Genomic DNA, 15,789 nt, shown 5'->3' on the forward strand with positions numbered 1-15,789 from the left:
TTTTATTCGGAAATCTTCTATCACGCGCTACTAAACCGTACATTTCTGAGGATCAGCATGGCTTCTATCCCGGACGATCGACAACAACAAACTTGCTGCAGTTTACCTCACACTGTATTACGCGCATGGAGCTTGGATTGCAAGTGGATACAATATACACAGATTTGAAGGCAGCATTTGACCGCGTTGATCATGCTATCCTATTAGCGAAAATTGAAAGACTTGGAGTTGCATCTCCTCTTGTTAATTGGATGAAGTCTTATCTTATAGATCGATCTTTATCGGTTAAATTGGGAAACGCTGAGTCCTACAGTTTTGTTAATTTTTCGGGTGTGCCTCAAGGAAGCAACCTTGGTCCATTGCTTTTCTTACTGTTTTTCAACGATATCTGTCTGGTTTTGCCACTAGGATGCAGGGTGATTTAAGCTGATGATCTTAAATTATATTTGGCAATCAGATCTATTGCTGACTGCCGGGAGCAGCAGGGGTACGTTGACCTTTTCTGCAACTGGTGTTGCAAAAATCTTCTGACCATAAGTGTGACAAAATGTTCCGTGATTTAATTCACTCGGAAGAAAAACCCAATAATCTGGAACTACACGATCAACGGTGAATTACCTAATCGTACAGTTGAAATTAAAGATCTTGGTGTACTGTTAGACTATCAAATGTCATTCCATGCACACCACTCACATATCGTTTCAAAAGCGAACAAAAACTTGGGTTTTATTATGCGAATCGCCAGAGAGTTCAGAAACCCATATTGCCTACGAGCCCTATACTTCTCGCTCGTGCGTTGTGTACTGGAATCATGTGTCATTGTGTGGAGCCCGTACGCAGAAATATGGATTAGAAGAATTGAGTCTGTGCAGTCTAGGTTCATACGTTTTGCCCTTTGGTTCTTACCTTGGCGTAACAGGATAGAGTTGCCTCCTTACGAAGAGAGATGCCGTCTACTAGGGATGGATACCCTGGCTAAAAAACGGAAAATATTTGGAGCTGTTATGGTTGGTAAACTGTTGACCGGTCTTATAGATGTCCCTTGTATCTTGTCGCAAATAAACATCAACGCCCCTGCTAGAAACTTCAGGTCAGCAGATATTCTTAGACTTGACTTCCAGCGTACTGTATACGGACAAAATAAACCAATTAGAGCTATATGTAGTTTATTTAATAGTTTGTATATCCATTTTGACATTTGTAGTTCTAGTGATAGTTTTAAGAATAGGTTAAGACAAGCTCTTTGGCAAATTTTTAATGCTAATGTTAATTGTTTAATGTTTAATGTGGTATGTTGAGTGCTAATTGTTAAATGCTAAATGTTAAATGTTTATCGTTAAATGTTATTTTACGAAATTCTGGTGGGGTTTTTACGCCCGTTTGAGACTGACTTTTGGTTATCTCAAGTGGGCTTTTCCCCACCCTAGAAAAACCATCATGACCTTGATGGCTAGATGGTCAAATAAGAAAATAAATAAAATAAAAATAATTTTGACGCCTTTTGAAAATATTTGCGTAATATTCCTCAATTTCTCAGAGTTCTGAAACCAACGGGTGACAACTAAAAATCTGGAATTATTTTGGGCTGTTTTACTCCACAACAAACCCGCTCAGAGAGGAATGAGAATTTGTATATGGAAGCTCTATCTTTCCACTTTATGTCAGTATTTTTTGTTTGGTTTGTGCATGCTCAGATCGGTCCAAAATAGCGTCCAAACAACGAGAATTCTGCATTGTACAGTTCGCTATGAACTGCACAACAATTTTGGCAAAAAGTTCTTGGTAAATCATTTTAAAAGCGAAAATCTTCCGGTTTTTATTATATATGGCTTCCTGCGAACCTTAACTATAATCCGTCAGGAAGGTAGTTGGAGACCGGTCAGAGTACTAGACAGAAAAGGACCTTTTCCTTAACATCAAGTCATGGTGGTTTAACTATCAATCAAGATATATACCAGAGCGGATGTTCAAACATCATTATGATTCCATTTTTCTCCGAATCACCATACAGATGAAAAGTATATGTTTTGGCCCGGAGAAAATATCATCACAGCACGTCAAAAACACACAAACGTTTCTGAACAACCACTCGACTCCATCTGTACTCCAAATACGCAATCCAACGAATCCACCTCAGTGCCGTCCAATCGAAGATTTCTTTGGAATTTAGTTCCTTCGGTGCAAAAATACCTGGAGATCAACGATCGGTAGAATCAAGAGCTGCATTCGAAAAGCGAACTTGAAGGCCGTACAACGCTCTTGTTTTGGCATCATAAGAAAACTTCGTCGTGAGGCCGGCAACGGACCTTTCTCAAATGTTCAATATTTTTTGTTAGTTCACAATGAATGTATCTTCATGAGAAATAAATCAGTATTTTAGGTTCTTCCACCTTTTTTGACAGCTGTAGAAAAAAATTCCAGATTTTTAGTTGTCACCCGTTATTTTGAGATTCTTTAGACACTTTTTTGCGGCACTTTTGTAGATATCTTTGGATAGTAATTTTTGAGACATTTCCGAATCATTATTTGCAATATTTTGAGACATTTTGGAGCCTTGTTTTACTTAATATTGTTAAGACATTTTTCGAATAATGGTGGGGCATTATTTTCAAGGCATTTTTTGGAACATTTAGAAACTTCTCAGAAACATATATTCAGCAGTAACTCTAGATAGCAAATCAAACTGGATATGAAAAAAGTAACACTGTCGATCCATAATCCGGAACTCAACACCACGTGAAACCGGAAAAAAGACTATCCTGACACCTCAAATTGTCTGATTCTACAAATCCCAAATTGAAATATTTCTCTGAGTAATGAAGGCTCATGACAATCGAATCAATTAAGTTATAGTGAGTTTATTTAGCTAACCTGTTGTCGTACGCTCGAACTCCGGTTCAGTATATCTGCAGACTCATCGTCTGTTTATGATAGGCTTCATTGAAGCGTACGATTCAGTTAAGCGCACTGGATTGTGACAAATTATGCTCGAAGTCGGTTTCCAAACAAAACTGATTAGGCTAAATCGTGCTGCCACTACCGATTGCGACCTCAACCCTTTCAATTTTTACCCCGTTTAGACCGATTAAGCAGAATTAACAGAAAACTAGCAGAATTGAACAAAGGTTAAACATACATAAATTAGATTGGATTGAATTTCGCAAGAATAGGAATATGATATTGAATTTTCTGTATTACAATAATCATTGAAAAATAGTTAAAGAACATTTTGGTAACTTCAATAAATTAAGATGTTCTACACAATCAGCCGGTGATGAACGCAGAAAATTATTAAAAATCACAATCATTCGTTCATTCGAATTCGGTAGGTCTTATAATTTATTAAGTTACAATCCTAAATCTGTCCCAGAGGACAGGTTTATACGGTTAGTGATAAAATTGTCTTATCAATATTCATGGATTGACCTTTGAATAGGTTACGGTGTGCATTTTACGATAATACCAATCACAGAATCGCTCCGCATGCGAGAGATAAAGACGTTATCAACCGCTAATCAACCTTCGCTGGACGAATTATCTTCAAAAATTAATGAACGAACTTACGATTGTTCCAATTTGAACGCGCTCCATAATAATCAGCTTAGCAGCATTCGCCTTTTTTCCTCACACCACAAGAGTTTAGATTACAATTGCGTCAAAGAGCCCAATTTTGCCTGTTAATCCACCGTCACTGGCGCTCTAAACCAGCGAGTCTTGTTTTTTTACGGTTCACACACCGACACACGAATGTATTCTAATTCCGGTTTCTGATTTAAACTTCACACAACTAACCAAAAAAAAACACCGATGTCACTTTATTACGCTGTTTGATCGAGATTTGATGTTGTTAACCAATAACACACACGGGGCGGGAGCTACTGTTCCTGACCGTCGTCGTTTTGCGATCTAGACTTCGATATTGATAACAGTGATGATGATGATGATGATGATGATGATGATTACTGCTGCACTCCGTATTCATTTACGGTGAACTGCAAACTGAACGTTGCCGCTGTCGATCTTGCAAAGCAGAAGTGACCGGCAGCGGGTCGAGAGACACAACGTGACTGAATATGTATGTACGTTAGGGTGGTTCATTGTATTGTGATACACTAAAATAGAATCAAGTTGAGAGAAGTTACATTTTATCCTATTTTAAATAAACTAGTCTTGAAAAGTATTCAACAGTTGTACCTTCAAAAAATTGAATGATTCTAATGTACGTACAATAGAATTACACTTACTCACTTGATTATTTGCGCTGTGCGAATCGTAGTGAGTAGGGTGCTGGCGCATGTTTTCGGTCTGTATAAACGACCGCTCAGCGCTAAGCACTTTTCTCTGCATTGTAATTTTGCAACGTTGTTGTTAGCTTGATCTCATCGAATGTGATCTATGTCACTTTTATTTGCAGTTACTTGAGACTATTATTATCAAAACTTTTATCATCAATCATACAGCTGTTGGTTGTATGGGATTTTAGTATCAGGAATTTTTCATGGTTGCTCCGAAATGTGGTAATATATAAAACATTTTAAATGCTTACAACTAGTGAGGCTAGACTATCGTCTCGCTGATTTCGAATCCATTCGTCATTTTCGAAAGACCTCAAAGCATATCAGAAGCGAATCGATATTTGAAAATTGAGTGTAAAGAATACAAGATACAACCCGATCAGACAGACAAAACAAAAATGTAACAAGAGCTGTTAGTACGTTACGAGATAAACCTTTCAGGTTGTATTTATAATTTGATCCCTTTAGATGTTAAAATCACAGAAATTATAACAAAAAGGATTCTACTAAAATCAAATCCATATTAAACTTTGTTACTAATATAGATCAGTAAAATGACATCCATTGCTAGAAACAGTAGGTTTTTGATAGACGAAAAATTTGTTGGACTTGTTTCAGAATAACTTCTTATGATTTTCATTTTTTTTTTTCATTTTATAACTCATTTAGACTCTATTTTGTTATCGAGAGCATATGGCAAAATACAAAGGGTTTCTCGGTCATTCTGAGCCTAATTCGGGATCATTTTTCATTTTGGCCTTTTCTGGCCTTCAGAAAAGCTCTTCGGCCATCCTGAGCTTAGTTTAGGATCATTTTCTATTATGGCTTTTTCTGGCCTTCAGAAGGGATTTTCGACCATTCTGAGCTTAATTTGGGATCATTTTCTATTTTGGCTTTTTCTGGCCTTCAGAAGGGATTTTCGACCATTCTGAGCTTAACTTGGGATCATTTTCTATTTTGGCCTTTTCTGGTCTTCAAAAGGGCTTTTCGACCATTCTGAGCTTAATTTAGGATCATTTTCTATTTTGGCCTTTTCTGGCCTTCAGAAGAGCTCTTCGGCCATTCTGAGCTTAATTTGAGATCATTTTCTGTTTTGGCTTTTTCTGGTCTTCAGAAAGGCTTTTCGACCATTCTGAGCTTAATTTGGGATCATTTTCTATTTTGGCTTTTTCTGGCTTTCAGAAGGACTTTTCTACCATTCTGAGCTTAATTTGGGATCATTTTCTAGTTTGGCTTTTTCTGGCCTTCGAAAGGGCTTTTCGACCATTCTGAGCTTAATTTGGAATCATTTTCTATATTGGCTTTTTCTGGCTTTCAGAAGGACTTTTCGACCATTCTGAGATCAATTTGGGATCATTTTATATTTTGGCTTTTTCTGGTCTTCAGAAGGGCTTTTCGACCATTCTGAGCTTAATTTGGGATCATTTTCTATATTGGCTTTTTCTGGCTTTCAGAAGGACTTTTCGGCCATTCTGAGATCAATTTGGGATCATATTCTATATTGGCTTTTTCTGGCCTTCAGAAGGGCTTTTCGACCATTCTGAGCTTAATTTGGGATCATTTTCTATATTGGCTTTTTCTGGCTTTCAGAAGGACTTTTCGACCATTCTGAGATCAATTTGGGATCATTTTATATTTTGGCTTTTTCTGGTCTTCAGAAGGGCTTTTCGACCATTCTGAGCTTAATTTGGGATCATTTTCTATATTGGCTTTTTCTGGCTTTCAGAAGCACGTTTCGGCGATTCTGAGCTTAATTTGAGATCATTTTCTATTTTGGCTTTTTCTGGTCTTCAGAAGGGCTTTTCGACCATTCCGAGCTTAATTTGGGATCTTTTTCTATATTGGCTTTTTCTGGCTTTCAGAAGCACTTTTCGGCGATTCTGAGCTTAATTTGAGATCATTTTCTATTTTGGCTTTTTCTGGTCTTCAGAAAGGCTTTTCGACCATTCTGAGCTTAATTTGGGATCATTTTCTATATTGGCTTTTTCTGGCTTTCAGAAGGACTTTTCGACAATTCTGAGCCTAATTTGGGATCATTTTCTAGTTTGGCTTTTTCTGGCCTTCAGAAGGGCTTTTCGACTATTCTGAGCTTAATTTGGGATCATTTTCTAATTTGAATTTTTCTGGCCTTAGGAAGCACTTTTCGGCGATTCTGAGCTTAATTTGGGATCATTTTTTATTTTGGCTTTTGGAAGGGGTTTTCGGCTATTCTGAGCTCAATTAGGGATCATTTTCTTTTTCGGCTTTTTCGGGCATTAGGAAGCACTTTTCGGCGATTCTGAGCTTAATTTGGGATCATTTTCTATATTGGCTTTTTCTGGCCTTAGGAAGCACTTTTCGGTGATTCTGAGCTTAATTTGGGATCATTTTCTATTTCGGCTTTTTCTGGCCTTCAGAAGGGCTTTTCGACCATTCTGAACTTAATTTGGGATCATTTTCTATTCTGACTTTTTCTGGCCTTCAGAAGCTCTTTTTGGCGATTCTGAGCATAATTTGGGATCATTTTCTATTTTTGGCCTTTTCTGGCCTTAGGAAGCACGTTTCGGCGATTCTGAGCATACTTTGGGATCATTTTCTATTTTGGCCTTTTCTGGCCTTAGGAAGCACTTTTCGGCAATTCTGAGCTTAATTTGGGATCATTTTTCATTTTGGCTTTTTCTGGCCGATTCTGAGCTTAATTTGGGATCATTTTCTATTCTGACCTTTTTTGGCCTGAGGAAGCACTTTTAGGCGACTCTAAGCTTAATTTGGGATTATTTTCTATTTTGTTTTTTTTTGACGTAGGACTACGTCTTTGTTTTCTATACTAGATTACACTTTGTGAAAATGAAAATGAAACTGGCAAATGTTGCGTCAGATTTCAAACGGTTATAGCAAACGAACGACTTAATGCATCTTTGTCATTTATATTTCGGTGGATAGATAAAATGTGTAACAATTTTTTGATATTATGTTCAACATTGTTGCTTTACTGCTTAATGGTGGAAAAAGGTGAAAAGTTCCAAGGTCAAGCTTTCCCATACATTTCTCTTGTTCTCTTGTTCTTGCTTCCCAAGCACAGATAACAATAACATGGACGAAATAAATTCCACTGCCTACATATTTTGACTCAACAAAGTGTTTTGGTTTGTTTGTCTTTGTCTAAGCTGCGTGGCCACGCCTTAATGGTAAAAAACTACGCTGAACTCGATACAAAAGACTGCGTGTGGAAAATTCAGCTTCAGTTTAGTTTGTTCCACAATAGCGAGTGCGGTGCAGCCGTTAAAGCTTTGCGACATTGAGAAACGAGAGCTGCATACGAGTCAACTTCCAGGCACCGCGGAGCATGTTACCTGTATTCTGCACACGGCAGCAATAATAACCATTGTACGCTGCAGGATATTTTGCTGGCACAGCTGCTGGAGGGCACAGCGGAGGGCAAATTTTATATTTTATCGTTGCTACCGGTGGTGGTGTGATTATCAGCATTCTGTAGCATACATTTCGAGCTGAAGGTTATCGAATCGGTTTTTTTTAGAATTATAAATGCTTGAAGATAAGAGTTACGAGGATTTTCACAACTACTCCTAGTGTGAAATGTCCATCTATTTCTCAATAATTATTTTTACAATAACGACCAGGGCGCACCAAAGATAAACGGTAGTGTTGCCTATGAATAGTTTATCACAACAAGACATAACCCTCATTTCAAGAATTTTCACTGCTAAATTGAGTGATTTTCCGGTTTAATTGTTTGTTTGTGTTCACTCGAACACCGTTATCAGTCAAACATAAGAAACGAAAATTAGTTAATCTAAGAACCAGAGTGATTTTCGCAGCGGGAAAGCAAAAACTTTCTTTTGATGCTTATGAAAATCACTTAGTAGTATTGAATATGTATTGGTTTGTTTCTCTTTCTTTCTATAAGCTACGTGGCCACGCCTTAATGGTAAAAATCGACGCTGAACTCGATACAAAAGATTGTGTGTGGAAAATTCAGCTTCAGTTTAGTTTGTTACACATAAGCGAGAGCAGTGCAGCTGTTAAAGGTACGCGACATTGAGAAACGAGAGCTGCATACGAGTCAACTCAAAATATTCATGGTGCGATTATCAGCGTTCTGTAGCACGAATTTTTAACTGAATATTATGGAATCGGTTCTTTTCAGAACTATAGATGCTTGAAGATAAGAGTTATGAGAATTTTCGCAACTACTACTAGTGTAAAATTTTCATTTATTCATGCATCGTTAGTTTTAAAATAACGACTATCAAAAATAAACGGTAGTGTTACCTATGAACAGTTAAGCGCAGCATATAATAATATTTAGTTTAGCATATATTAAATATTTAGTCCTACGTCACCATTTCATACAACCCCTAGGGCTGTATACCTTGTAGTATTTTTTCTGGCCTTAGAAAGCACTTTTCGGCAATTCTGAGGTTAATTTGGGATCATTCTCTATTCTGACCTTTTTTTTGCCTTAGGAACAAAGCCGGATTTAGACGGCAGGGGGTCCGGGGCAAATTTGTTTGTGAGACCCTCTTTCCTTAAAACATTTAACGATACCTGTGCTGGAAGGTGACGAGCAAAAAAAAAAAGGTCGCCTCAGGACTAGGGGGCCCCTTGAATCGGGAGGCCCGGGGCATCTGCCCCCTTTGCCCCCCTCAAATCCGGGCCTGCTTAGGAAGCACTTTTAGGCAATTCTGAGCTTAATTTGGGACCATTTTCTATTTCTGGCCTTAGGAAGCACTTTTCGGCGATTCTGAGCATAATTTGGGATTATTTTCTATTTTGGTTTTTCTGGCCTTAGGAAGCACTTTTAGATCAGTGGTTCTATGTTATTGTTCGTTGGTGTTCAAGTAGCCATATGTGTCACTGAGCCACGATATCACGGAAGGCCTCGGGTTCTCGGTTCTGACGAATTCGTGTGGGGTTCAGATGGTGATTCCAGTACAATGCTTTATCGTTGTTCAATGTATTTTCCAAATTAAGCTCTGTTATAGGACCACAAATAATGGCATTCCGCTGGCATAGTGATGAGGCTGAGGTAGCTTTTGAACTTATTACTTTTTAATTTAAACGGATGTTGCGAAGTTGGCGAATAATTCCTGTACTGTTTAACAAATGCGCGTGATAACGAATATCAAACTTTCACTGCAATATTTCGTAAAAAAACTATCGTGATGTTCATGAATCCTCTATGACCATCGTGCGAATTTCGCTGAGGTATACAAATACAGCTTTTAATGAGTAAACAAATAATTTTTCTGCATGAATTTTTATTCAAGCTTAAACTTCAACCTTAGTTGATTTGAGAATTTCTGGTTTATCAAGAATTTAATTTCTCAGGATTTTGATCTCAAGATTTTTTAATATCACATGATTCAAATTGGTCCAAGTTTTCGGATCCAACGTTTTATATTAAAGGATCTATATATTTTTAATAAATGATTGACTTAAATAAGCAAGGATCCAATAATTCTTTCAGTGAATAATAAATTCATATAGGTACCTGTAGAAAAACTTTAAGCTACGTAAGCTTAGCTCTCGCAATCTGTTTGTGTAAACTTAGCTAAAATAATGTGTACACCGAAAAATTATTTCCTTTGCAAGGAACAATTGAGACACATTTACTAGGAAAAATGTCCTCCTGAAATTCAATTAGGCCGTCTAATTCATACCCTAGTTTCTGTATCAAATCATACTTCCCAGTCCACACCAAGGCTTGACACCGCGCCCAGCCCATTCTATGATAATCTCTTAAGAACACATGACTACAGTACAGGTATTGATTAGATCGTCCACACTAATAACTATCCTGCCCCTTAACCTAGTCTTCTTTGTACTTACCATTTGTCTCCATTCTGCTGTGCCAGTAGCCAAGAAGGCCATGCAATTTATTTCGAAACTTGGTGACACTTTCTTCCCTAATTAGTTCTATCACTTCCCGTTCGTCTATCAGATTTCCTGTTGGATAGCACAGATATCTTGCCGCCTTCACTGCAAACTAACAGGAAATGTTCCATTCAGTTGCAAGAATTCGATTCCAGAGCTGCACCATTTTGGGGAAGGATAATGACTATAAATCACCGCCAGGCCACCGTCGCAATGTTGTAAGCCTACTGAGATTAGTTTTGCTGCGGAAAATTTAGCTTTTCCACAAACAACACACACTTTTCGATCGCGAGCGTAGGTGAAAACTGAAAACAAAAACAACACTCAATACTGCGCTGCGACTGGTTCGTCGTACTCTCGCGTCGTCTCACGCTCTCACTCTCTCCTTGTGAATTTGGTTTTGATGAGGGTGAGTTTGTTTCCTCAAACTAAACGTGAGATGGGGGTTGATTGTGAGTTGAAGAATACTTATCTTTTCAATTTCAGATCTGTGGTATTTTTGTTAGTGTAGTAAATGTTTTCATTTGATGGCTCACAGCCAGAGATGCCAGACTTTTTTTTTAAAAGTCTGTATAATCCATAAAAATGTCTGTATAAGTCTGTAGACCGCTGCGAAAAAAAGTTACCGATACATTGATACCTAATTATTTGTCGACCTGTCAGATTGTTTTGTTTTATTGCTTGTTTTGATTGTTCTTTTTCGAGTCTATCATAGTTGGTAGATTAATCGATAACTAATTTATCTTTCAAATCTAAGTAACACATAGAAGTAAGAGTCTTTCCCGTGATAAAAATCGTCGTTCGTCGTAATGTAGCTAAACTGATACATGATGGCAGAAGTCTCGTGGTTATAAAAATAGTACCTTCAAGGTTTGGGACATTTTAAGCAATTCTTCAACGTTGGATATTGCTCCGAATAGAACAAACGGTCTTTTCACCAATATAACCTGCATGGCAATCGATCGAGACAATCAGCTGTTTGTTACTGGGGGCGAAACAGGCAGATTAGTGCCCACGGGGTCGATAAAAACCCCGAAAGCCTGACTCGATTCCCGTTGTCATGATTTCACTCTCAAAAACGCAAGATTAATATGTTCAGCAAAGTGTTCAGTTCCTAGTTCACTTTTTCCAGCAACGGCTATAGTGACTTTTGGTTTTTGTGTTCGTTTTTTTTTGTGTATACTGGTAAAACCATTATGTAGAATATCAGATATCTGTGTAATATCTGTATTATACTAAATGTCTGTATAAAATCTGTAGGCTTATGCGTGTCTGTATCGCAACACAGAAAGTCTGTATAATACAGATTTGTCTGTATATCTGGCATCTCTGCTCACAGCACTTGAGCGGAGCGGAGAGGATTTCTTCATATGACAAGCCTAATTGTGTTGACTTGAATTAAAAGTTGTAAACATTCCGATACATGCGAACAGGAAGGAAATTTCATGACCTATAGTTTAGGCGCATGCTCCTCTCGCAGGATTTGATCCAACTGTGTACCATTGTGATGGAAAGCATGGAAAATTGTTATAATCTTTTAATTTCTAAACTGACACTCCAATAATGAAATTTTCAGCAAGAACAATATTCCCAAAAAATAAATAAATAAATAAATAATTTCACAGTTCACGAATTTTAAATTTTGGTTCAACACAGCGAAATCGTCCTTCACTATTCGACTTATTTTGATTTTCTTGACGATGTCGCCTTTTGTAATGCGCCCTGTTCCGTTTTGCTTAGGAGTTTCGCCCTTTACTTAACGCCACATTCACGTTGCCTTATAGCAACACATTTTACTTCCACCTGTTAATTTATATGCCTTTCAGTTCTGTCTCACACTATAGTACATGAAGAAATGGCTTCAAATTGAAGAAAAGAATAAAATATTCCATAATTTTCAATTGAATACAGGGATACCAAATGTGCAGATTTGTCTGCAAAACGCAGATTTTTGGAGTCCGTGTGCAGATTTTTATTGATTTGCAGTTTTTATTACGGTTTCTGCAGATTTTTTCAGAGTCTCCTTATATTTGCGCAAATTTTCTTAAAATTTGTGAAGATATTAACAGACTTTTGCCTGCGCGAGCGAAATTTTTTCGAATCACGGAGAGATTTTTTCAGATCTTGAGCACATTTTTCTGGTTTTTCGAGAAGTTGCAGACATTTTTCAAAAATATCTGGCATCTCTGATTGAATACAAGGATGCACAGTAAAAAATTGTTAGGCCCAACTCACGATTAACTCCGGAAAAGTCGACTTGAAAGTATCGATACTATGAACAAATAATATCGCCCAATTGTAGATCGAGTGCGGCGAGATCCTTGTAGGGATGGGAATCGGAAGCGAAGGTATCGATATTTGGTATCGCGATATATTGAAACGATTTGATATCAAGTAACAAATATATCGCAATAAAAGTATCGATATTTCAATATTATCGCAACATCGGAACGGGTGAAATGCAGAACGAGAAAACGAACGAAACCGAGAATCAGGCAGTTTTGCTTGTGAGAGAGTTGCATCGGTTTGTTTATAAGCATAATCAATTTTCCAAATCTTCAAGTGGATCATATATTTTCAACGGTGATAGATAAAACAGTAAATTCAAATGGAATCAATCAAACGTAAATTCCTTGAATTTCGGGGAGTTGATGAAAATCAACTAGAAGACAACATGCGATTGGTGAAGGTCATGATTCACATAAAAACACAAACGCAGCAGTTGAAAAATATGCTGCTTGTTGGTTCGAATAACAACACCAACCTTCCGGTGCAACAGTGTCCAGAGATTATTTACGATGAAAGGATCGTAGCTGTGACTCACTCCAAAGATTTAACGATATATAAATGAAAAATTTGCAACAAGAAAAACCTAGGGACAATCATTCATATTTTATCAATATTCATTTTTTCGACGGTTTTCCGATTGTCGATTCTAGTGGTAAGTATCACGGACAGTCAGGGAAAACCCACACTACTGTATACGCCGCTAGAGAAAACTGTATATTAGAGAAAAAAAGCACTCATCGTTAAGGCAACTATCAACATAAAAACGAAAGAGCGATTATCGTGGTTCTGAGAATATTGGATGTATTATTGGTATTTCATTGTTTCTATGGCCACTGAAAGCCCCAGTAGGATCTGTTCTGGAAGGAATATTCCGGGGGTATATCCCCATAACACCCAAAACTATAAAGATGACTTGTGAAAGTAATTTCATGAACTTTGAACCAATGACTGTTAAAATTCTGTTCAAATATTCATAAATTTTTTGAAGTAGAATACTTCTCTCAGGAAGTTCAGCTACATAGGGATGTGAAATGAAAATCTAAAACCGAAAAAAGTGAAAAATATGTCCAATTTCAAATGCTAATAAATCGGTTAGTATTCGATGGATTTCCTTCGTTCTTGCAGCAATAGATTGGAAAATCTTCTAAGATTCTTTTCAAATGAAGATAATTGTAATTTTATTATTCAAACTATTGTACTATTGAAAATAGTCAAGCCTTGTCAAAACGAAAAATTCGACCTCTGATTGGTCGTTATATGCTTGCTTCCCAAGCACGGTCGACAGGATCATATACCTTGCAATTGAAAACATGCTATTTGGCCTATATAAGAGCCTGTTTCAGCCGGAGCCGCTCATAATAGTTCTAGACAGCGACAACAGCAGTCGTCCTCCCTTAACAGCAGCACTAGCTGTGCAGTGGATACCAGCGATGACGGAAAGCGGCCACAGCTGTGGCGTAGCAATAGATAGTGCACTAGTTGCAGCGGATCTCAGCATCGAGAGCGGCTGATGCAGTGAGGCACTTTAGTGAAATGCAGTCTCTGTGCGATAGTGGGCATTAGTAAATGCATTCAATGAAAAGTTGACTCATTTTGACAACACGTGAGCCGTCTAGTTTTGAGTGTTATATCAGCATTTCACTGTTTACTTTATCACAACGAATACTTTGTTCGCACTGTCAGTGATAACGCAAAGATCGGCATCTTTTTTTTTCTTCATCTATAATTTATTTGACACGGCACAAGAATCGGCATCTTATCCGATACTAAATTGAACAACAAATTGTTCTTTTCAGGATGAAAAAAAAAACATAATGATTAAAGCGTTAATGTTTTTTTTTTTTAATGTAAAATTCGATTGATCTGATAAGTCAACGTTTATTTACGTTTATTCTACTTCAACCTTGCGGTCGTGGCTTTGCACACAACTCTCCTGTGATTTTTTAGTTTCGGAGCATATCTTGAAAAACCGGTTTTCCGAAAGTAATTTTTTTTTCCTAGCACCGTTGGCACTGATTTCTAAGTAAAGAAGTCGCTGAATCTTTTCGTGCTAAAACTATCTTCGTCGGGCATGTAAGAAGTATAAAAAATTAAAAAAAAACATTTTCACAAAATACCAATTTGTGTTGTAAACTTTTCAGTTCATCGATGGCGAATCTACGTGTGCATGCTTCAAAGCCACGCTTTGAGAAAGATACAAAAATCGTGCTGTTTTGTTTGCTCTTCGTCGCACAAATTCCACGAATTCGAGTTGACGGTGTTAAGAGCGTTAGAAGAGATTTTCAAGGGTTTTTGCACCTGCGGGAAATCTCGTATGTAATTTTCATAGTGTGCGTGACAACAAAATAATTTTTCCTTCCTTCTTTCCCATGTTTTCACATGCAAATATCAGCAACACCGCCAACGCGAATTTTCTTCCGACATTTTTCGAGCATCAAATGAAAATATATCGATATCCGATAATATTGCTTGCTGAAGCAAGGGAATGGTATGGTAGCCTTCAAGCGTTACGAACATCTATTTCTGTACCGTTTATCCCAAAACTACTTTTTCTGCTGTCACAGTTTGCTTCACTTTGTTTTGGGGCACAATTAATGAACTAAATATCACTTAGAATATCACGTACCATGTAAAAACTTTAAGAAATTGCTCAAAACTGTCTGATATGCTATCAATAATTGCAGTCACCATTTAACCGGTTTGCCCGAATCAACATAAGATAAGGGTAAACTGACCATTTTTCGGGTGCCAGTGCCAGTGATGTTGGTAACGCGTCAATTGTATGGTAGCTGACAGCGATGCCATCCCCGTGTGCTGAAGCATCGATGCCAAATACTCGATATATCGAAAGAAAAGTATCGATACCCGCGGCATCGATAAAGTATCGCACATCCCTAGATTCTTGTGTTGTTGATAAATATAATATAATGGCGTCTGAAGGATTAAAAAACACAAGTTGGGAAAGTTATCCCACATATTTTAAACCAGCTAGTGTGATAATACCGGAGCCTTGTGTTTTTAAGGATCCAAATGATTATGAAATCTGGCTGGGAGACATAATCATCAATAGTCCTCCTCGCATCAGCGGCATCAAGACAGTTGAAATAGACGACGATGATGAGAATGAATACAATAGCCAAGATTTGGCTGATCTAGGCATCACGCTACTGGCCGCTCCGTTGCATAGAACCGCGCCGTTTATAGTCAGATCTGGAACCGCAAACGAAAATCATCTGCCAGGGCATTCGCGGCGTCGTACAAGACGCGGAAAGAAAAGAAAAGCGGACTCACAAGGACAACGGGTGAGAAAACTAACTAGCTAGTAAAA

General features: G+C 37.7%; 2 protein-coding genes across 8 annotated transcripts in view; one reads left to right on the plus strand and one right to left on the minus strand.

Moving 5' to 3' along the window:
• Positions 1-10,586, minus strand: part of LOC129716676 (lysoplasmalogenase-like protein TMEM86A) — a 35,199-nt gene extending 24,613 nt beyond the window's left edge. The window contains exons 1-2 of one of the 5 annotated variants that reach the window (XR_008726662.1): positions 10,128-10,583; positions 907-1,125 (exon numbers count right to left, since the gene is read on the minus strand). Coding sequence is in view for 1 of the 5 variants with exons in the window: in XM_055666516.1 (XP_055522491.1) it covers positions 10,128-10,169 (42 nt within the window). In the remaining 4 variants the exon portion in view is untranslated. Of the gene's footprint in view, positions 1-906; positions 1,126-3,564; positions 4,004-10,127 lie in introns of those variants that run through there. The other 4 variants (XR_008726661.1, XR_008726659.1, XR_008726660.1 and 1 more) reach the window with 4 other exon arrangements.
• LOC129716665 (uncharacterized) overlaps positions 1-15,789 on the plus strand; it is a 35,037-nt gene that overhangs the window by 18,356 nt on the left and 892 nt on the right. Inside the window, exons 1-2 of one of the 3 annotated variants that reach the window (XR_008726658.1) lie at positions 12,347-13,113; positions 15,485-15,763. Coding sequence is in view for 1 of the 3 variants with exons in the window: in XM_055666503.1 (XP_055522478.1) it covers positions 15,260-15,763 (504 nt within the window). In the remaining 2 variants the exon portion in view is untranslated. The other 2 variants (XR_008726657.1, XM_055666503.1) reach the window with 2 other exon arrangements.

The sequence above is a fragment of the Wyeomyia smithii genome, chromosome 1, assembly GCF_029784165.1.
Source record: "Wyeomyia smithii strain HCP4-BCI-WySm-NY-G18 chromosome 1, ASM2978416v1, whole genome shotgun sequence".
Classification (NCBI taxonomy): Eukaryota; Metazoa; Arthropoda; class Insecta; order Diptera; family Culicidae; genus Wyeomyia; species Wyeomyia smithii.